We start from the raw sequence: 22,251 nt of genomic DNA, 5'->3' as shown, positions 1-22,251 counted from the left end.
CACTTTGCTAGACCCGCCCCTGCACAGTTACCAGCTGTCAGCTATGTAGAAAAGGCTCCTGGTGTTATTTGTCTCTCAGAAACTGTTTATAACTTCCCTTCAACTCATTCGTGTCACCTTAAAGGTAAACCTGTTTCTCCATCACCGATGATTCAGTAAGGACATCTCCTGGTTTCATCTTCATGTTTCCCTCTCACCAGATAACCAAACCAACATCATGACCAGCAGCTTTTACAGCTGTGGCTCCAGCAAATATCAGCTGATACTAGAAAGTAATATTAAATAAATTCTAACAACAGCTGATCAAGCTTAAACGTGCTGCTGTTGTTTAGCGCGACATCCGCTGGTTTCCCGTTCTGGCGCAAAGTGGGCGATAAACAAGAGAGACCGGACTTGCGCTAGAAAAGCCGATCAGCTGATCACTGATCAGTTTCATGATTGAAGTAGCAACAGTAAAGGGAGAGGTGAGAATGAGAGAAGAGGCAGCTGACAGCGTAAAGACACAGAATAACTCCAGCTTTGTGTCTTTTCCCATTGTAGCTGAAGTACGGGACAAACTGTGTTCCTTCTCAGCTAATTACAAAACGCGTAATATTTTCTCTGAATATGGGACGATTCCGTTTTTTACTAATTAACCTTATGAATAAAATAAAGTTCACTATCAGTATCATCAAAGCACCCACCCAGCTGTATAGACACTTCGTCATGCTACCTAGCACGCAGTACGAGTTATTGTAACTGACTGTAAAAAGTCAACACAACGAAAATAAACTGCACCTAAACTTGGTTTATATCTGACCCAGATAGACTGCAGGTCATAACTTCTTACCTGAAGTTCAGTTCACCTCTCCTCCTCCTGCCTCTCCTTTCCCTCATCCATCTGCTGGCCTATGTGGTGTTTTTCCAGGTAGGATGGGTTCCCAGAACACCACCACCAAACAACTGAGTTATTTTTACACATCTGCCAGCATCTGGCCAATCCACCACCTTTCATTGTTTATACCGTTACTGAAAAAAAATAAATCATCAGCCCATAAAAACAAAAAATCACCATCGGCCCACTGGGCAAATGTCCGGTGGGCCAATGGCCAGTGCAGCTATGACTATAACTACATTTGGAAGACAACCTTTCAAGGTCAGAGCAAAGTTTTTTGCAAATTTTTGAGAATGAATCTTTCCAATAAGACAGAGCTTGGATAAGTAAATGGTTTGTGTGTTTTTATTTCCAACATCTAAGCAGTCGCATAAATCACAAAAATCAACTCTCTTATGCGTCTGTCTCATTAATAAACTTAAACTGAAAATATTTTTCCATTTCTCTTTATTTGGGCTTCAGCATCCAAATCCCTTCCAATCCTGTCATCCTTTTATTTGAGCAACATTGTCTATCGATCCTGCAGGGTCCATTTTGTGCAGCAGAAAGTGTCCTTGCACCTGAGCAGCACTGATTTCAGAGTGTGTGGCTAAAGCGTGCTTGGCAAAGTGTTCTGCCTCAGAGGCCGGTTCGTCGGGATAAAATCGTCGGAACATCTGGGTGAGCTGCCAGTGGGTGCAATGCCCGATGTACTGCTTCAGATCAACACGGCCAGGTCGGATGAGCGCTGCGTCTAACCTGTGTGCAGATATCATACACAACGCTGGCAGTTAATGGCACTGAAAACACTTCTTATGTTTCACAAGTGAAAGAACAAGTTTTTGTAGCCATGACAAAAAGATTGTAATGTTCATTAAGGAAGCAGAGAGACGTGAGGAAGATGAGGTGATGAAGCTGATCATACAGGCAGGGATGAACAGGTAGGCGTGCACGGATTAATTTAAGATCTGAAGATAAAGTCAATCTAACATTTGATCATGTGATCAGTTATAGTTTATTAATGTATGTAAATTGTCACTATGGATACACGGTCTACTGTGCACATGCATATCAGACCTATGTACTCTGATACTGTGTCACACTGCACTACTCCTTTTTTCCCAGGACACTGGTTATGTCAATCCCTGTACTGCACTTATTTTATTGAGGTAGGCTGCTGTATCACAGCAATATCTCAACTTCACCAGCACTTGGTATGCAGCGCCACCTGCTGTTGGGGTCTTTTATTTTCTTCTAATTCTGTTTCAGTCTCTTCACTGCTTCAATTGTTTTTTTTACATTACATTTTTTACATTTACATTAGAAGCAGCTATATCAGTTTACATGTTGGTACAATGTCACTAAACACTCTTGGCTTCGAACAGTACCTGTCTATGAAGTTGGTAGTCATAAAAACTATTCGGGCCTCCGATGAAGCCACTCCGTCAAGAGAGTTCAGCAGTCCGCTGAAGGTCAGTCGTCCCATTCCCTGATAGGCCAGAGGGTCTGAGAGGCAACAGAAGAAAACACAGCTCAGTGACTTCAAAATTCACCTTCAAACCAGAATGTAACAAATCTGGTCAAATACAGCTTTACAGGTTGCTTCAGTACTGAATATCAGCCTGTTTTAAAACCACAGAGTGGAGCTGATGAACATCTGTGATGTTTTAAACATGTAAAAAGAAATATGTTTGATCGGTTCTGCTGCTCACTCTCAGTGGGAAGCAGGTCTCTGCTGACAAAGGCTGCATCGACATCCTCCAGGAGAATGATGCTCTGCTGCGGAGCCACACTCAGGAGGTGATTCAGGCGGTCGTCTGAAAGTGTTCGGTCACTCAGACTCATCAGACAGATGCTGTAGCCCAGCTCACCAGCCAGCGCCGTGCTGAAAAAACAGCAAGTTACACAGGCATTGGTGAGGTTACACGACGAGTACGCAGCAAGAAGAATAAACCCAAATAAAGCATATACTCACATAAAACTGCTCTTTCCACATCCGGGGGGGCCGTACAGCAGGTAGCCTCTTCTGTAGGGAATACCTGCACAGGTGAACAACCACCATCAGTAGAGGATTAATCACAAAAAACCCTAGAAATTCTTCTACAAAGTAGACAAATTAAAACGTTTGGTAACATTTTTCTTATTAGGTTTTTCTAGAGACCTTCCCTACTCTCGAACAGACTCTGGTAAGGAGTCGGACCAGACCTTCAGCAAAAATCCAAGGGGCATAACCTTTAACAGAAGTGATGTTCATCAATAAAGCGATAAGAAAATCAGCAACTTCAACCAAGAATGGGCAAAGTACCCTGTGAGTAACAGTTTCATGATAACTCAGTTGTGTTCCTTTAATTGTGGTGATCAAGACATTATAATCATGATTAAAATTCATGTCATGTAACATTTTACCTCTATCTGTGTACCATTTGGGATTTCCAATGAAGTCCTTCACGTCATCTACAATCCTTTCTGCAACACCCACGTCCAGCACCACAGAGCTGAGGGGTCTGCGCCGCCGAGGAAAGCCGAAGGGCCGCCACTCTGCACCCATGGCCGTGTACATCACTGTCCTGCCTTCCTCCTGCTTCAGCGCCAGTTCTCTTGCTGCAAAACAGGAATGAAAGCTCAACTAAAAGCCCACTCAAGTATTTTGTCAAGTACAGTTAAGTCTGTAAGTATTTTAGACAAAACTTCACAACTTAGCCCATGTACACCACACACTGTGCACTGAAATTAAGCAATTAAGGGAGGAAACATCCAGACTTCGAGAAGCTACTCGGTGCAAACATTTGGAGGGATGAGCCTCAAATCCCAAAATGTTGATACTGTTCATCTGGATGTAGATGAGCCTCAAAATTCAATGTGATAATTCTGAAAATACATCTGCAATACAGGTGAAAATCTAACTATGTGCACACCTGACTTCATGTGTTGTTAAACTTACCTTCTTGTAAGATATTAAAGAAGATCTGTCTGTCTCTGCCTAAAGCTGTGAAAGTGACAGACTCCCAGGGGGTTCCGGTGTGCAGATCCACCATCTGCTTCTCCCTGGTTCTCTCCACCCTGATCCACTTCCTCCCATACCTGCAGACCACAACGGAAGTCAGTGTCACAGAGAAAGTGGCCAATCAGTTTAGAATACAGGTCTTATAGGTGTAGTGGTATGTGCTATACCAGATGATGTGGTTGCCAGGGCTCGGGTGAAAGTCAAACTGCGTGTGAACCCGTCCGCTCTCGTGCGCCAGGTAGGAGGTCTCCACGCTCAGGTGCTGCGTGTGTTTGGCGTGCTTGGTGATCCAGCTCAGCAGCCAGTTGTAGCTCTTGTCCCTGCTGGGCACCTCCAGAGTGATCATGTAGTGCCTGCGGAAGAAGATCATCCCCACCTGAGCCCCTTTCCTGGCAAGCGCCAGAGCTGTCCCGACCCCGACCAGTCCGAAGCCGGCTCCGAAGTACGGGTTGTCCTTCAAGCCGTCCAGAAAATCCGTCAGGGGCATGGTGACGGCTGCAGTGAGACTCTAGATACCCCCGCAAAAGGAGCTCATCTGAAGACCTGCGTAGTGCAGTAAATAAAGGTTATCGGTCTTTCTTCGTATCCTGACAGCTGCTTGTAGGCTGGAAATACATTTAGCGACAGTTAAGGCTACCCGACTGGCTAAATTACGACAGTTGCGTTGTTTTTTTCCCTCTGACTTAATCTCTCACAGCTGCCACTGGTGACTTCATTCATTCTCGTGTTTAAACCTTCATTCAGCCACATAAAATCCCCAAGCGTGCAACGATGCTTCTGCACGGCGACCTTTACTACACTTCCTGTGTTTGATGGATACCGTTCCGACTTTCCACTGGCGCTCACAAATAATGGTCCCCCCTCCTTAGTAATCTATTTTTATGCTCACCTAATTTTGCTAACCTGTTAAGAGAATAACTACGCAACGGTGGTTAATGCACTCTGTGAATTTTAGTTTAAACGGCTTGAACCGCAACAGCGATGAAAAGCTAACAGGGACGCAAAGACTTTGCGATGAGCGTCTCAAGAAGCTAATGAGGGTTAGCTCAGCTAGCATTAAACGCGATGTTATTATTGGCGTGTTTCAATCACTTTATATTATTAATCAGAGCGAGAAAAACTTCAGCTGCTGTAACTCACTGACAGCTAAGGATTTCTATAACAGGCAGTCAGTAAAAGTGGATTCAATGAGGCAGACGGTGCAGCCTTGCGGTTAAACACAGCTGTTGATGTTTTGTTTTTTGGATCCAAAGGACCGTGGAAACCCGGGCAGTAGGTCTGACTCTGAAGTTCATTTTCTACTGTAAGCACCTGCAATTTTGTGCATGTAACCGTGTACCTGTGATGTGTCTTATTACAGTTAGCACTAGTGCAGTAACTTCATCAGTATGAAAGACCACTATGTACTATCAAAGTTATATTAATATCAATATCTGTATGTCATTAATTTTTTCTATATATTATCCCTGATTAAAGGGTAAGTTATACAGTGGGGCAAAAAAGTATTTAGTCAGCCACCGATTGTGCAAGTTCCCCCACTTAAAATGATGACAGAGGTCAGTAATTTGCACCAGAGGTACACTTCAACTGTGAGAGACAGAATGTGAAAAAAAAATCCATGAATTCACATGGTAGGATTTGTAAAGAATTTATTCGTAAATCAGGGTGGAAAATAAGTATTTGGTCACCTCAAACAAGGAAAATCTCTGGCTCTCACAGACCTGTAACATCTTCTGTAAGAAGCTTTTCTGTCCCCCAGTCGTTACCTGTATGAATGGCACCTGTTTGAACTCATCTGTATAAAAGACACCTGTCCACAGCCTCAAACAGTCAGACTCCAAACTCCGCCATGGCCAAGACCAAAGAGCTTTCGAAGGACACCAGGAAAAGTATTGTAGACCTGCACCAGACTGGGAAGAGTGAATCTACAATAGGCAAGCAGCTTGGTGTGGAAAAAGTCAACTGTGGGAGCAATCATCAGAAAATGGAAGACATACAAGACCACTGATGATCTCCCTCGATCTGGGGCTCCACGCAAGATCTCATCCCGTGGGGTCAAAATGATCATGAGAACGGTGAGCAAAGATCCCAGAACCACACGGGGGGACCTGGTGAATGACCTGCAGAGAGCTGGGACCAAAGTAACAAAGGTCACCATCAGTAACACACTACAACGGCAGGGAATCAAATCCCGCAGTGCCAGACGTGTTCCGCTGCTGAAGCCAGTGCATGTCCAGGCCCGTCTGAAGTTTGCCAGAGAGCACATGGATGATACAGCAGAGGATTGGGAGAATGTCATGTGGTCAGATGAAACCAAAGTAGAACTTTTTGGTATAAACTCAACTCGTCGTGTTTGGAGGAAGAAGAATACTGAGTTGTATCCCAAGAACACCATACCTACTGTGAAGCATGGGGGTGGAAACATCATGCTATGGGGCTGTTTTTCTGCCAAGGGGACAGGACGACTGATCCGTGTTAAGGACAGAATGAATGGGGCCATGTATCGTGAGATTTTGAGCCAAAACCTCCTTCCATCAGTGAGAACTTTGGAGATGAAACGAGGCTGGGTCTTCCAACATGACAATGATCCAAAACACACCACCCGGGCAACAAAGGAGTGGCTCCGTAAGAAGCATTTGAAAGTCCTGGAGTGGCCTAGCCAGTCTCCAGACCTCAACCCCATAGAAAATCTGAGGCGGGAGTTGAAAGTCCGTGTTGCTCGGCGACGGCCCAAAACATCACTGCTCTCGAGAAGATCTGCATGGAGGAATGGGCCAAAATACCAGCTACTGTGTGTGCAAACCTGGTAAAGACCTATAGTAAACGTTTGACCTCTGTTATTGCCAACAAAGGTTATGTTACAAAGTATTGAGTTGTATTTTTGTTATTGACCAAATACTTATTTTCCACCCTAATTTACGAATAAATTCTTTACAAATCCTACCATGTGGATTCATGGATTTTTTTTTCACATTCTGTCTCTCACAGTTGAAGTGTACCTCTGGTGCAAATTACTGACCTCTGTCATCATTTTAAGTGGGGGAACTTGCACAATCGGTAGCTGACTAAATACTTTTTTGCCCCACTGTATGCTACAGTGGGGACATTTGGAAGTCTGTGGGTTTTCAGCTTGAAAAGTTCGGGTGTTATCAGTGCATTTCCAGCAACTATGATCATATCAGCACCATTAAGATACCACTTTATTCCAGACTTTTTTTTTTTATCTACATGCACAAAATATATATCAAAGTCTAATACTGAGCTGTTGGGCGGGAGGAAAAGAGGAAGACCACCGACAAGACTCATGGATGTAGTGAAGGAGGACATGCAGAGGGTTGGTGTGACAGAGGAGGATGCAGGTTCTACTGTGTTTTCACATGCTGGGAATTAATATCCCATATCATAGTTCAGGAGTGAGATGACAAATGGAACAAAAGAAAAAGCAAACCCTTAATAATGTTTGATTTAAACAAAAAAGAAGTTCTGAATAATATCAAAACTAAAAGCAAAACAGGAATTCACAAGAGTGCGAGAAGGACAAGGAACAGACAGCCCAACACCAAGAACGAACAGGGTTATTTATACACACATGGAGTGATTGGTCGTTAAACACAGATGTGAAACTAATCATAATCATAATCAGAATACTTTATTGATCCCTGGGGGAAATTATTTTTTGTTACAGTGCTCCATTATAAACCAACATTAAGACAAGACAGACAATACACTAACTAAGAATAGTACAATATATACATATATATACATACATACATAAGTCACTCAATGAGCTGATGCATACAGTCAGAAAGGACTGAAAAGGACAGGAATGTTATAGAGTCTGATGTTTAACTTGTGCATGTGTACCCTAACATGATATTAAATTGTTGTGAAATTTTAAGGCTTTACTCTTTATTTTTTTTAGACACAATGGAGACGATGGATTTTCATTGTGAAAAATGTGGACAGAGCTTTTCAGACAGCGGCATGTTTGCCTCTCACCCCTGTTCACAAAGACAAATCGCTTCATCCAGTAAAGTGCAGCTGGACAGATTCAAGTGTTCTCGGTGTGCTGAGGTCTTTTCCAAACTAGCTGCTCTTAAACATCACTTTAAAACCAGCCACAGTGACCCAGACCTGACAGGCCCGTTCTCCTGCTCTGAGAAAGGCTGCTACTTCAGTGTCTCGGACCGTGACGAGTATCAAGCCCACATAATGTCTACACATGGCCTCACTCTTGTGCCCTGCACCTACCGGGCTTGTAAAAAGTCATTCCTTACACAAGCTGAGATGGAAAGCCATCGGAAAGGACACATGCCCTTTGGCTGCTTTCACTGCCAGTTTGTCTCTCAAAATGCTAAAACCCTGAATGGCCACCTCTTGGAACACAAATATCTACCAAATAATGCTCAAGGTAAGTGGGCCCTGCGGGGAGGTGGAACTCTCATACCTTCAAACCTTAGCTGTAAGATGGAAATTATGATTATTTTCTCTTAGGGAATGAGCAGGAGCCAACACCGATGGGCTATAAGGAAAGCTGCTTGTCTGAGGTCAGCGTGTCACAAAGAAAAAATCGAGCTTGTGGGCCAGAGGAACAACCTGAGAGGCCAGGTGGCATGAAAGACACGACTTTAGCAGGAGATGCTACATCAGTGCCATCCAAAGGTAAGAACACCTATTATCTGCTTAGTGGATTATTATGGTGACCACTGTAATCAGCTACAACATTAAATCTGACAGTCTGCTTGAACACAGTGGCTCCTGGGCACTCACATGGAAGTCACTTTGACATGATTCTCCTAATTCTGATACATTTGATTTGTATAGTACCAATTGGCACTTTATACACGTGTCAATGATCCTACACTTTGCAGACATTTTCACTAGATGGAGCTTTAGCCAGATGTAGAAGTCATCAAGTAACACCTTTTTTGGGGTTGTATATTGTTTTCTCTTCTTTACTTTTGCACCTTTGTGGTCCAGCTACCCAATTTCGCAGTGCAAGAAACTGCAAAATGACAATCAAAAGCTCTGAGTCTCTAAGATCAAGTCGCTGGTTCTTTGTTATCTCGCCTGCTTCTTCACACCCCTCCCCTGACACTGTTGGTTCCACCATTATGAATTTCTTCCCTCCAGGAAACCACATCATCATCTATTCTGAGATTAGTGTATACCCAGGTTGACCTTCATCCTGCTGTCCTTGTACGACAGGTTCTGCCTGATACTGGCCTGTGCCTTTATAATAAAAATTATGCTGTTCAGTTGCAGTTTTCATTTGACTCAATATCCTTTCCTGCTCTATGACCTCCTAAAGTGCTGTTACCACTGTTTATACCCTAATTGTGCTAATGTTCCTCTCTCTCCACATAACTGGTTGACTGGTCAAGCTAGGATGTTATAAGCTTATTCAAGTAGGAAGGAAATGCTCCACCCTCCACAGTCCAAGTCACGTGATGGCACTTCCTCAAAGATTTGTAATTCTTCCTAGACAAAGCCAATGATGCCTCACGAGACAATATTTGGCAAAAGTGGGGGGGAAATCTGTAACAGGAAAAGTCCTCCAGCAGACTGCAAAGGGAAAGAGGAGAATGAGAAGAAACAGTACAGTAGATGGACAACAAACGAAACTATGGTAGAGTAGGCAAACATTAATGACACAAACACAGGAGTGAAGATGTGATTGAAACATTTAGTTGCAAAGTTGAGGAAAGGTTCAGGTCCACCCTGTATGGCCTTAATTTAAAGGTTAATCAGAAAGGAATGTCCAAAGCCTGCTATTAAAAGTAGACGTGGTCTCCTCAATGCAAACCAGAAGTTAGTTTCATAGTAGACAAAATCTTGTTGGTGGCAACCCCCCCCCCAAGCAGGACAGTGACCCTTGTCTTACCACAAAAAACTGCAGAGCTCATGGCTTTCCTGAACTCCAGAGTCCTAAATCCTGTTCTCAATGATCCTACTGATATGTGCTGGAACAATTCGGATCCAGAGAGGCCTTATTTTATAATCTCAAAGTTGTTGCCAAAGTCGCAGTACAGACACCCGTTGGAGTCCCACATCAATGCCCTGAAAGCTAGGAGCTCTTTTGATGCCACAAAAGAGACCTACACATTATTAGACAGATGTTGTGAGTGATTGGTGCCCATCACAAGTGGTTTATTACAAAAAAACCCATCTCTCATTACTGTTTAACATGACATAAAAGATCTGTTCTTTAATCAAAATGACAGAGAAGGAAAAAACAGTAAACAATGCAAAATATAAACTGTAACAAAGACAACCCATTATAAGATAAGATAAGATAACCTTTATTAGTCCCACACGTGGGAAATTTGTTTTGTCACAGCAGGAAGTGGACAGTGCAAAAGTTATGAGGCAAAAATTAGAATACAATAAGAATAAATACAGTACACAACTGTACAGAATAGAATAAAATACTATATACAGTAGAATAAAATAAAATAAATATACAATAAGATAAAAATAGAATACAAATACAAATACTATATACACAACTGAGTAAAAATACAACGATGACAGAAAGGATTATTGCACTTAGTATTATTGCATATTATTCTTGTAAACATATATTTAAACTAACATTTTCAATTTGTTTCTATTTAACAGAGTACCTTGCAGAGGGATCAGAGCACATCTATCGCACCCACACCTGCCCCAAGTGTCGTCGCTGCTTCAAGATGCGCTCTCACCTCCAGGAGCACCTTCGTTTGCATTTCCCCGACCCAAGCCTCCAGTGTCCCACCTGCAAGCGTTACTTCACCAGCAAGAGCAAGCTGCGTGTTCACAGGCTCAGAGAGGCCGGCGAAAAGATCCACCGGTGCCACTTGTGCGAGTATTCCGCCGTGGAGAGGAGCTCAATCCGGCGCCATCTAATCAGCGTGCACGCCGGAGATGGCGAAAACTGTTACAGCTACATTTGTCCAACCTGTGGGGGAAGCTTTCGCCTGAGCAGCGCATTGAAGGCTCACATGAAGTCACATAACATCCCGTCTGACAGCCAACCCTTGGCCTGCTTTCAGGAGGGTTGTTCTTTCCAGAGTTCTCATCACAAAGACCTCATTAGACACTCTGCCGAGGCTCACGGAGTCAAAGCAGTGGAATGCCGTCATCACGCCTGCGGCGCCCTCTTTAAAAGCGAGACAGACATGGATGATCATTATCGGACGCACCTCGCCTATCACTGCTCAGAGTGCGATTTTTCTTGCTCCAATAAAACAGTCTTCCTCCAGCACCAGCGGCTCGGTCATGCAGGGCCTGAAAAGCTCAGCTGCGACTTCTGCTCCTTTGTCACGTTCAACCCCGTGGAGTTTGAGCAGCACCTCGGGCATCTGCACGCCAACGAGAAGATCCACCGCTGCTCTCAGTGCAGCTACGTGACCTCGCACAAACGGGGTTTGAAGCGGCACATGCTCATGCACAGTGGTGAGGATGGGTTTGGTCACATGAATCCTGCCTTAAAGTCTGGGCATTTCTCCCTTGTGACACAATAACTCTTAAACTTGTTTTTCCTCTTTAAGGTGAGAGGCCCCACAAGTGCAGCCTGTGTGAGTTCAAGTGCCGAGATGAGTCCTACCTGTCCAAACACATGCTCACTCACTCAGATGATAAGAACTTCATGTGTGCCGAATGTGGATACGTCACCAAATGGAAACACTACCTTAACGTCCACATGAGGAAACATGCAGGGGACCTTAGGTACGCACTCAAGAGGTTTCTTACACATCTTTGTTATATTTTAATTTTGGATCTGTTGTGTAAGCTGAGTTTCTTAAGAGCGCAACACCAGAATGCACAGCTGTGGGTCTTTAAGGTGGGGAACAGTGGAGGTGGAAGAAGCATTGTTGGTTCTAGATTCAATACTTCCTGTTTCCTCTCCTAGGTATCCCTGTGATCAGTGTCCATATCGCTGTCACCGCATGGACCAGCTAAACAGCCACAAATTACGGCACCAAGCCAAATCACTCATGTGTGAGATCTGCGCTTACGCCTGCAAGCGCAAATATGAGCTTCGAAACCATATGTTGGCCAAACACTCCGGAAAGGACAGACAGTCCGCCGTGTTCAAGTGCAAATACTGTATGTACACCACCTGCTACCGTCAGGCGCTTCAGAATCACGAGAACTGCAAACACACCAAGCTGAAAGAGTTTCGTTGCGCCCTTTGCTTCTACTCCTCCTTTAGCAGCATCAGCCTTTTCCTTCACAAGAGGAAAACACATGGGTACGTGCCCGGGGACAAAGCGTGGCTGGACAACTACGCTGCAAAGGAGAAGGAGAGGAGCTCGGCTGAATTCATGCAGGATTTTTACAACAAGCCTTCAGTTACTCACAAGCTGCCTGAAGGACCTCCACCTTCTGGTACTCCTGAAGGTCAAAGAGACCAAGTCCTGCCTTACCACGATGGCAGCAGAGAAACGTCTCCTGCTTCACAACCTGAGGAAGTTTTTGACGTTGTTTCTCAGGAGACCATTACAGAAAGTCCTTCGCCCATCGGCAGTCCTGAGGAATACTGTACCCTCGTTCTAACTGCACTCTCCACCTCTGACTTTCAAACCCCCTCTGAAAACTCTGAAAGGGTTCCTACTTTAGATTCTAACAGGCCCGAGGCGTCACAAGTAAAAGCAGACCTCTCATCAGAGGAACATGATGAAGATATACATGATAGCTACGAGCCTCTAAATAACACAGCTGAACTGGTTGAGCCCGGAGATTGTCAGACACCTGACAGAAACTGTGAAACAATCAGTCCTACTTTTCCACCTGAGCACAGTCAGCCATTACAATCTGAGGTGCGTCTGAATGCTATGAAAAAGTATGACAAGGACCAAGCAGAAGCCATGGTGTTAGAGGGACGGGTGCAGATGCTCGTGGTGCCAGCTGAAGGTGTTTACCGCTGTGAGAAATGCTCTTATGTCACCTGCAGAGAGAGTGCTTTGAAGCACCACTGCCAAGCTCTGTGCCAGGGCAGGATGAAGGGCCACAAGTGTCAGGCCTGCGGTGCGCAGTTCAAGCAGAGGCGGGGCCTCGATGGCCACCTTAAAAAGAAGTGCCCAGCCATGCCACGGAAAACGAGGACATTTGTAGGCATTTCAGAAACAAGTGTTGCTCCAAAGGAGAGCTGTACTGTAGATCAGGAGGGATCCAATTCAGATCAGACAGAGCAAAATAAAATTTCCACTGATCCTGAGTGTTCATCTCATTCTAAGACCTTTGTTAATGATGATGCTGCTACATCCAGTGCATCTGAAAACCAGCAAACCGAAAGTCAGAAGAAACTGATCTCCAGTAACAAACAGCAAAAGTCCCTTTATAGTAAAAAGGGTGGGAAATTCAGATGCAAGCTGTGCAGCTTCTCATCCGTCAGGCTCATAACAATTAAACGGCACCTCTCGACCTGCAGAAGAAGATTCAGGAAAAGGGAGAATGAGACCAATTCAGAAACAGGTGATGAAGGTGGGAATGACTCAATCAAAGAAAGAGAAGAGCTGGTGGAGAAACTCGACGAAGATCTTGTAAAAGTTTCTAAGAAACGTCAAATTTTTGGCTGTCCAAGCTGTGCATTTAAGTGCAGTCAGAAGAGAGCTTTAGACAGCCATGAAAGAAAAGGCTGCATGAGGCCTGGTGAAGTACAGTGCGCTCTCTGTTCATTTGTAGCCAAATCTAAAGTTTCTTTGACCCGACACAGTTTATGTAGTCATGGCAAGGAAAAGTTCGGTGCTGCCAAACCCAAACGTTTGCACTGCCAGCACTGCACTTTCAGCTGCAAACAGCAGCGCTGCATGACGCAGCACATTGCACTCAAACACAAAGGTGCACGACCTCACCGCTGCCGCTTCTGCCCCTTCAGCACCACGCGGCGCTACCGCTTGGAAGAGCACGAGTCTCTCCACACAGGTGTCGGCCGTCACCGCTGTGACGTGTGTGACAAAACCTTTGGGGCGGTGACCAAATTGCGCCAACACAAGAGACGCATTCACGACAAACTGCCCACGCACTTCTGCTCGTTGTGCGACTTCAGCAGCTACACGCTCGACGACGTGAGACGCCACAACCGCAGATGCCACACGGGGGAGCTGCAGCACGTTTGCACCCACTGTGACGCTCAGTTTAGCTCAGAGGTCGCTTTGAGAAACCACTGCAAGCGTGTGCACCAGCTCCAGGTGCGTTTCTCATGCAAGCAGTGTGACTACACCTGCAGCAGCGACATCACACTAAGGGCCCACCAGCAGAGCAAGCACCCCCAGGTGAAATGCAACACCTGCCAGGAGTCATTTGAAACTAAGGAAAGCCTCGAGCTTCATCAGAGAGCTCACCTGGCGCATCAGTGTCACGTGTGTCCCTTTGCTACCAAAACGAGGCAGCTGCTGGCTCAGCACCTCTTGAGCGAACATGAGGAGGGACCTGCGGAGGACAAGGCACTGAGGTGCAGCACCTGCCAGTTTGCTTGTCACCATCAGCTGGTCCTGGAGCAGCACCTCCGCTCGCACGGAACCAAGCGCTTGTACAAATGCACCGACTGCCAGTACTCGACCCGGAACAAGCAGAAGATCACGTGGCACATTCGCATCCACACTGGGGAGAAGCCTTACAGCTGTGAGGAGTGCAGCTACACTTGCACCGATCCATCGAGGCTGAAGGTACCAAACAAGCTTCCATAGATCCCAGACAGTTGGTTCTGTTCATCTGTATCCACGTCCACTGAAAAAACTTCTATCGACACGTTGCTTTTAGATAATGCAGGATGCTAAATATTCAAAGCAACTTTATTACTAAAAAAACAAGTCAAACAAGCAAAGCTGGCTGGAGAGTTTGTTAATACAACTTAAAGGGTTAACTTGGACTAAGACACAAGCTTGGAAAACAGGAGGGTGAACAAACCCACAAGTGGGCAAAAACTGAGGGGAGGAAGGAGCTGAATGTAGGCTGGGGATGGATTGGATTGAAGTAATAGCCAGTAATGATAGGCTAGGTGAGGACAGAAACCACAGTAAGACATCAGAGAAAAACAAAACAGGACTAACTAAAATATCAAATACAGAGACATTACACGGCACGTTAAACAGAGGCAGTGGAGCACAAAAGTAGCTTAAAGTTGAGACAGAGAAATGGCGAGGAAACTAAAAACACAAGAAGGAATAAAAAAAACAGGTTTTGAAGCTCAATAAAAACAAAAGAATTAAAAATGTAATTTATAAATAGTGGTGTGTACTTTCAAGCAGGATTTAGGCTCCAGGTGTCTTCACAGTTAAACTTGGCTTTTCCGTATTATGAAGATGTTCATTTCATGCCAGCGTGCATCAACTTGGCATCTTATGCTGCAGAAATAATGTGATCTGGAGCTGGTTATGTTTGAGATTGGAAATCAGCAGGTTTACTGACCAGTCAGTTCCCTGGAAGATGACATCATTTGTAGCTAGAATCATAAATCCGGGTTAGTATAGTTTGAGTTAGTGAAATGATAAACATTTCATGTAACTATTGAGCCTGATTTCTGATCTTAGGCTCACAGAAGCCAGATGAGTTAAATTTGCTTTATAGCACAGAACAGGACCAAGAGCAGTAAATGGGAACAAAACGCAGTAAAAACTAAACTGGTATCTGTAAGACGACAACAAAACCGCTGAGACCAACATGTTAAAAGTTAAAAACAAAGAACGATGGCAGAAGCGTTTACAGTGTCTCTGGTTGTGTAGTTACTTATTGAGGCTCATTTTGAGTCTTTCCATGAAATGGAGCACAATGAAAGCAATAACAGGTCCCTTTTATTTTATTTTTAATGTTTTTATAGCTTCACATGAGAGTTCACCAAGAAGAGAAGAAGTACCTTTGTCCAGAGTGTGGCTACAAGTGCAAATGGGCGACTCAGCTGAAATACCACATGACCAAGCACACAGGTATCAGAGGTGGCTGTTTTCACCCCTAAAAATGCAGCTGAAGAGCTGCTGTTGGAAAATGAGACGTTACATTTATTTACCATACAGCTCAGGCAGATATGATGGTTATAAACTGAACACAAAACACAAACTGACAGTCCACATGCTTATCTGATGTATCCAAACTGCATACTGGACAGTCTAATTTAGGAGTGTCAATCATAAGGCCCGGGTGCCAAAATCAGTCCAGCCCACTGGAAAGCTTTAGAAATTCCCATATACACACAATCAGTTAAATAGCTCCTTCTAGTGGTCAGGGGTGAAAACAAACCAAATGTCTCCTGCAGAAAGGCATAAAGTGAAAGTTTCTAATTTAATCTTGCAATATGTCTAAGTTATAAAGTGATTTGGTTACATTTTTAAATAATGTTTGTCATCTGCAGGAGAGAAGCCGTACGCCTGTGATGAGTGCGACTACCGCACCAACAGAGCAGACGCCCTCCGCGCACACTGCGACACACAGCACTGTGATGTGCGCCCTTATGTTTGCGAGAAGTGCGGCAAAGCCTTCAAGACTAGCTTCATACTGAAGACCCACCAGCGCCAGCACAGCGACGACAGGCCATACACGTGCGGTTTGTGCCAAAAGGCTTTCAGGTGGCCTGCGGGTCTCAGACATCACTACCTGTCTCACACCAAGCAGCAACCTTTCAGCTGTCGCCACTGCTCCTACAGAGCCAAGCAGAAGTTCCAGGTGGTCAAGCATCTGCAAAGGCATCATCCAAACATGCCAGCAGAGGAAGGTGTGGTAAGAGACTCAGAAGCTGGAGGCCTCACCCTGAAGGAGGCTCTAGAGGGGACTCTGGATAAAAGAGCAGAAGAAGCAGCCAATGAGCTGCTTCCACCAGCCAGTGAGGTACAGGAGGTTGCTGAAGAGGTCGAGCTAGGATTAAACCCTGAAGAGAGAGAGTAACTGGTGACATAGCTGGTAAATACTGATGTTTGATTAGTTGATTTTAAAGTCTTGCCAAGCCTAATAAGACACTTAGTACACATATTAAGAGAGAATGTAAAGACGGGTCATTTATTTGAACAATAAACAGTTTTTTTTATATCCCATCTTGTGATAATTTCCTATAATCAGAATATAATTGTATTAATGAGAAAATCACCATATGAGATGCCACAACTGTGCTGCCAGTCCAGAAACTCTTAATAATGCAAAATACATTGTTTACAAAAATTCAACACTAAGAGAAATGGAAGTCCTGGAAAAAAATAAACAAAAGAAGAAGAAAACAAAGATTCCTTAAAAACAAATTCATGAAGCCAAGGCTGAAAACAGGACTGCTAGGAACTCTTAGCTTAATAAGCCAAAAGCAACTGAGGAATAAAGCTGCTGCTGATGGAGAGAGAGTGCTTTTTGCGGTTTGCTTTGGATGAGAAGGATGGATGAGAGAGCATAGAGCAGCTTAATGAAAATGATAGAAAAATATGAAAAATGTGCTGGCACAGACGTACAGGGTGATTGCAAAAAAAAAAATGCAATAAATGCATTTCTCTTAAACGGGACAGGCTGATGTTGGCCTTTTTTCTTTTTCTAACAGCTCTTTTTGGGGGTTTTTAAACACGTTTTTCATTTGTACCATTAGCTCTGAAATATTTTGCATGCATAGATAATCTTTTTTAAATTCTGTTTCGACATGTTGACTTATTACAATTTTCTGTTAAATGCTGGGTTTCTTATACTTAGCTCCTGAATTTGAATCCACTTCAGGTTCCTATGTCAGTTCTTTCCGGGTACTCTGGAGTCGAAGGACATGTATGTTGGGATAACAGCTGACTCTGAATAGGTCATATGTGTGAATGGTTGTCTGTCTCCATGTGACAGACTGCCAACCTGTCCGGGGTGTTCCCCACCTCTCGCCCTGTCCCAGCTGGGATGGATAAACAACTGTTTGCAAGTGTTTGTGTTCTGTTTAATTTACATTTTAAGACGTTCCCCAAATTTCTAGAAACAAGGTTGGGGAAAAAAATTAACAAGCCACAAATGTTTCTGAACAACTGAATTTCACGCACAGGTTTTTAACCACTCAAAAAATCACATACAAAGACATATTTACATTATACACAACATGGCCTTGTAGAACATTCATTCATTCATTAGAAATAAGTCATTCATGCAAAGTTGTGAGTATATTTCTGGATTTTTAATACTGAGATTTGTCTTTTTTCCCCACATCTAACCTTTCAGTACTGTTACAGATATTTTGACATTCTCTACATGCTGCAGTCTTTTGTCTTACTTTCACATCCATCATTTAAAATATTTTTTACAATTTCTGGAATGTAAAGTTGCATATATTGGACTTAAAAACCTAAATAAATAGTACTGCATGGCCTAGTTTATCTTATTCCGTGGTTAAAAATTATAGATTGGTTTAAAAGAGATGCACTCCACTTTGTCACTGTTGAAAACTCAAATTCAATAATGCTGATTTCTGAGATGATCTGTTCCCTGTGGTTCATTTTGACAGTCTTATGTAGCGTTGGCAGATCGAAGTACTGCTCCATGTCGTCCTTGTGACCACATCTGGTTTCTCGTTGTTCTTCATGTGAGCTCAGAAATGCTGATGTTAACAAAGAGCGATGAGGGCGGGATAGCTGTTCCATCCTTAGACAGCAGATGTATGTGACGATATCCTGGAAAAAAGAAGAATTTCAAAACAAGTCTCAAGGCACTTTTTAATGCTAGAAAAAGAGCTTCTGAATATTGGAGACAAAAAGCCCAACAGTGTCCATTACACGGCGTGGGGGCCAGAATCTGCTTACCAAGAATCCAGTGCATTGAGTGGTTTCGGAAAATATGAAATGCAAAGAAGGAGGGCTTAAACTTTGGACTATTTTTTACAGTTTTACAGGCTTATTGTTGATGATGACATCACCCATGGCCTGGGACACCCCAAAAGGTTTGAAATATCATGAGGAGAGCAAGGCTAGTTAGTTTGTGTGATGCAGTCTTCTTGTACTAAGAGGTAACACTGGAGCTCTCCATGCTCTGCTCACCTGGTTGGATGCACATGAAGGGCAGAGTGTACTGTCCAATGAAGTCGTTCCTTGATGCTTTGTCATGGTCTTCCACCACAAAGCAAACCAGCGCCAGCTCAGGGGTGTGGATGGTGAAATCTAGAGTTTCATTCCACACGGGGTTAAACCCTGCAGGAGGAGGGCAGCAGAGGAGTGAATATAACCAACTGGGATCGACTTTATACCCAAAATTTGTCCACTGAGTGGTCTAAGTGTTGAATACTCAGTCACCATTGTTGTTAATGTGGCTGGTCTCATCCTTTGCCTGGTCCTGTGGTACTCCGTAGATCTCCACTCGCACCAGCGGGTCAACAATAGAGCCTTCTTTCTGGTTCACCTTTGGCAGTTGTTGCCCGCTGATCACCTGATAAAGATGCAAACCATTTTAGCGTACTTTACCTCTCACACCACATCTCAGATTTCCACACTGGAGGTAAAATAAACAGATTTTCATAGAGCTCTGTACCTGTATGGATAGGCGGAGTGGTTTGTACCCTTCCCGCTCCTCAGGTTTATCTGGACTGAACTGAGTGTTCCCATCTCTCATGAAATCGGGCTTTATGACGTAGCCACAGCAGCCATTCTGCCTGAACAACCCATCATTTAGATCCATTTCCAGACCGGCTGTCTGGAAATTCAAAGCCACTTTGGGAAAGAGGCAGACAATAATTTGATTAACTTTTTTTTTTTTACTGAATGGCAATCTAGGATAATTTCCCAGAGTCTGTAGAGCTGTCAGAGTTAATGTGAAAAGGGCTGCAGGAGACGAGCTTTCACCCTAAGCAGATACCATCAGTGTGAGCACTTGTTACAGGAACCATCTGTCCTGTCAAGCCTCTTTAGCGACCTTGATGATGTTAGATACCCAGCTCTTAGCTCTAACCCATCTAAAAATAAACATGGTGTGGCACTGAGGATGTCCACAAGGATAATTACTTCCTAATATAATATTACACAATAATAAATGCATGAGCTGTAAAAGCAGTGTGTGTGCAAACAATGAAGTGGAAAGAAAAGAGTCTAATTGAACTGCCATAAAAGCGTGTCGGTCTCTGTGTGTTGGGCCTCTCCATAGCCTCGAGTGTCACATGCTGCAAGATACTCCAGTCCTTCCCTTTGTTACTTCCTTTAGCAGAAGATACAGTGGAATTTGTGAACAAATTCACAAGAACAACTCATGCTGTATATCCTCCTGAGAACCAGCCTATTCATTTATGTCCTATGTAATTTACATTTGTTTTTGGTCTATATCGTTGGACTTATTTGAGCTAGCCTACTCAATCCTGATGTGCTCAATAGAGGATGACCTTTCCAATGATGTGTCATGTGATTGGGTGGCTTCCTTTAGCTCCAAAGAGGCAGGAAATCGCAAAAAAGTTAAACTGAAAGGTACTCTCTCTTCGGTTCTCAACAACTTAAATACCAGAACATCGGTAATGTGCGAGCTCATCCGATTCACCATTCATCACAATTCACACATTACTGCCGGTAGAATGACAAATGTGATGCTGACCTTGAGTATAGTTTAGTTGAAGACCCATTAGTGATCAGTGTGTGTATCCAAGTTTGATTAAATTCTGACCAGTACTATAGGACGGATGCATGACAGACGCCTCGCCTCAAACTCAACAATACATCAAGACCTTAAACACATTATTTCCAGCATGATAAAAGAAAACCCTGAAACTGTGACGAGGAAGCCAAAGTTTTTCATCTGGCAGAAATTTGAAATATATATAACTAGTACTCATTTACCAAATCCACCTGCAGATACAAATAACATAACCTGAATATTTGACAGAATGGTCAAGCATTACAGAAATGACTTCCTACCAATTACTTTTAGTACGTGTGCTGACACCAGTGCAAAAACCTTCCTCTTGTTTGGACTTCTAAACTATCAGTAATGCAATTTTCTGGATGCACTAAACCAAAAAACATCACACATATGGTGACTAGCAAATATTATACTCGCCTACAGGAAGAAAAGCCCAGATAATGCTGCTGCTTTTTTGTAACAGCATTTCTGATCAATATCATTCAGGCGTTCTTACACTGTGTAAAATAAGGAGGTCGTACTTAACCCTAATGGATACACCGGTTTTGCACTGGCGGTGAGTTCAGATTTTGCACCAGCAGAGGGCGAGCTTGTCCTCACCTATCTGACAGCCCACGCTCCACATGTCCTGGGGGTTGTAATTGGATGAGTCTGTCCTGAGGCCGCTGGGGTAAGTCCTGCTCAGCTGCCGTGTGTTGTACTGCACAAAGTCCGTCCCTGAGAAAATGTGTGAAGAGAACAAATGCAATAGATTTCTACAGCATAGATAACTCTACCTACTTCTCCACCTTTAAGTCAGATACAGTTTCAAATATTGTAATACACTTGTATGACACGTCACAATCGTTTAACAGCTCATTTATTATCTGAGGAATATACTACTCCTTCGTCTACCTGCTTCCTTAGCGAGCTTCTTGGCCTTGGATTCAGAGAATGAGGAGATCTCGTAGCATTTGGCGTGTGAATGGGCGTGCTCAAAGCCGTCGAAGTGCACGCTCTTGCAGTAAACCACCAGGTCTGACAGCTCCCTGGACATTTTGGATTTTGCTTTAGACTTCTGCAGCATAAAAATATATAATCAGTCAACAAAGCTCAAAACATCACTTTAAACATTCAAACATGCCAGGTAATTAAAGGTGACGCCCTAACCGCCCTTATCAGTCAGTCTAGTGCATTTGAATCAGTACAGTAAGTATATAAATTATTTATTTAATATCCATTTGTGTTTGCCAGAAAAAAGTGGTCGCCTAAAAACTGAAGAATTTTCAATTTTATTTAAAATAAATATACATTTTTATTTAAGACATGGCATTTGTGACTCTATGTGGTAGGTCCAGTGTTTATTGCATTTACACCCAGACTTTTCATAAAGTCTTTTCAATTTCACGAGGGTACTGGACAAATTACTGGCTAACTACTATTTATTTACAGCCCTATTTTGACATTATTTTAGTTGTATATGTAGAGTATAGGTTTAGCTACGTTTCGTTTCTTTACCAGCTTTTCATCTATATGACCAGGAGGATACAGAATAATAAACTGCTTTTTCTTATTATCTAACATGTGTATGTGGATGCTCGTGTTAAACATGGACACTGTTTCAGTGTGTGTAAGTAAACTCTGTGACTTGGTTTCACATAGTTTTTCTATTCTTGGCCTTTGTGATGTCAGAGAGAGAGGCAAGATATTTCTAAAATGATCATCTCAGGAGGGGCAGCCAATCAGAATAAAGGCTCTAACCTCCTTGTGGCTTCAAGGGAAAGGAACAAAAACAATATGTTTGTGACAGTTGATGGACTGTAGAGTCTAAAATAGGAACAAAGAGCTAGAAGTTTTATTCGATTTATATAGCACCACATCA

General features: G+C 43.4%; 3 protein-coding genes across 8 annotated transcripts in view; 1 reads left to right on the top strand and 2 right to left on the bottom strand.

The window, feature by feature from the left end:
- Nucleotides 1–1,190: 1,190 nt before the first annotated feature.
- On the bottom strand, nt 1,191–5,094 carry bcs1l (BCS1 ubiquinol-cytochrome c reductase complex chaperone). Of its 3 annotated transcripts, none has more exons than XM_086267209.1 (8): nt 4,998–5,094; nt 4,025–4,400; nt 3,795–3,934; nt 3,260–3,454; nt 2,829–2,892; nt 2,566–2,738; nt 2,242–2,359; nt 1,191–1,612 (listed from the first exon to the last, which is right to left on the bottom strand). In XM_086267209.1, exons 2-8 carry the CDS (start codon nt 4,342–4,344, stop codon nt 1,360–1,362), a joined length of 1,263 nt encoding a protein of 420 aa, XP_086123335.1. In that variant the 5' UTR covers nt 4,345–4,400; nt 4,998–5,094; the 3' UTR covers nt 1,191–1,359. The 3 variants fall into 3 exon arrangements, with proteins under 3 accessions (XP_086123335.1, XP_086123336.1, XP_086123334.1); XM_086267210.1 differs by lacking the exon at nt 4,998–5,094 and adding an exon at nt 4,747–4,948; XM_086267208.1 differs by lacking the exon at nt 4,998–5,094 and having other exon boundaries at nt 4,025–4,712.
- Nucleotides 3,315–18,447, top strand: znf142 (zinc finger protein 142). Of its 2 annotated transcripts, none has more exons than XM_086267202.1 (8): nt 3,315–3,521; nt 7,780–8,268; nt 8,352–8,519; nt 10,479–11,294; nt 11,390–11,567; nt 11,752–14,509; nt 15,661–15,766; nt 16,189–18,447. In XM_086267202.1, exons 2-8 carry the CDS (start codon nt 7,785–7,787, stop codon nt 16,716–16,718), a joined length of 5,040 nt encoding a protein of 1,679 aa, XP_086123328.1. In that variant the 5' UTR covers nt 3,315–3,521; nt 7,780–7,784; the 3' UTR covers nt 16,719–18,447. The 2 variants fall into 2 exon arrangements, with proteins under 2 accessions (XP_086123328.1, XP_086123327.1); XM_086267201.1 differs by lacking the exon at nt 3,315–3,521 and adding an exon at nt 4,449–5,160 and having other exon boundaries at nt 16,189–18,446.
- LOC147311988 (1-phosphatidylinositol 4,5-bisphosphate phosphodiesterase delta-4-like) overlaps nt 16,791–22,251 on the bottom strand; it is a 28,347-nt gene continuing 22,886 nt past the window's right edge. For 2 of the 3 annotated variants that reach the window (XM_086267203.1, XM_086267204.1), the window contains 6 exons: nt 21,285–21,447; nt 20,991–21,107; nt 19,299–19,477; nt 19,064–19,196; nt 18,812–18,961; nt 16,791–18,448 (listed from right to left, as the gene is read on the bottom strand). In XM_086267203.1, the coding sequence (XP_086123329.1) occupies nt 18,357–18,448; nt 18,812–18,961; nt 19,064–19,196; nt 19,299–19,477; nt 20,991–21,107; nt 21,285–21,447 (834 nt within the window). In that variant the 3' untranslated portion in view covers nt 16,791–18,356. The remainder of the gene's footprint in view (nt 18,449–18,811; nt 18,962–19,063; nt 19,197–19,298; nt 19,478–20,990; nt 21,108–21,284; nt 21,448–22,251) is intronic. The other variant, XM_086267206.1, reaches the window with a different exon arrangement.

This window comes from Aulonocara sp. 'chitande type north' Nkhata Bay, linkage group LG16 (assembly GCF_057382095.1).
Source record: "Aulonocara sp. 'chitande type north' Nkhata Bay isolate Kocher_YH1m ecotype deep benthic linkage group LG16, A_spYH_male_GT1.1, whole genome shotgun sequence".
Classification (NCBI taxonomy): Eukaryota; Metazoa; Chordata; class Actinopteri; order Cichliformes; family Cichlidae; genus Aulonocara; species Aulonocara sp. 'chitande type north' Nkhata Bay.
The sequence above is the reverse complement of the archived record's forward strand: the minus strand, read 5'-3'. Positions and strand labels throughout refer to the sequence as shown.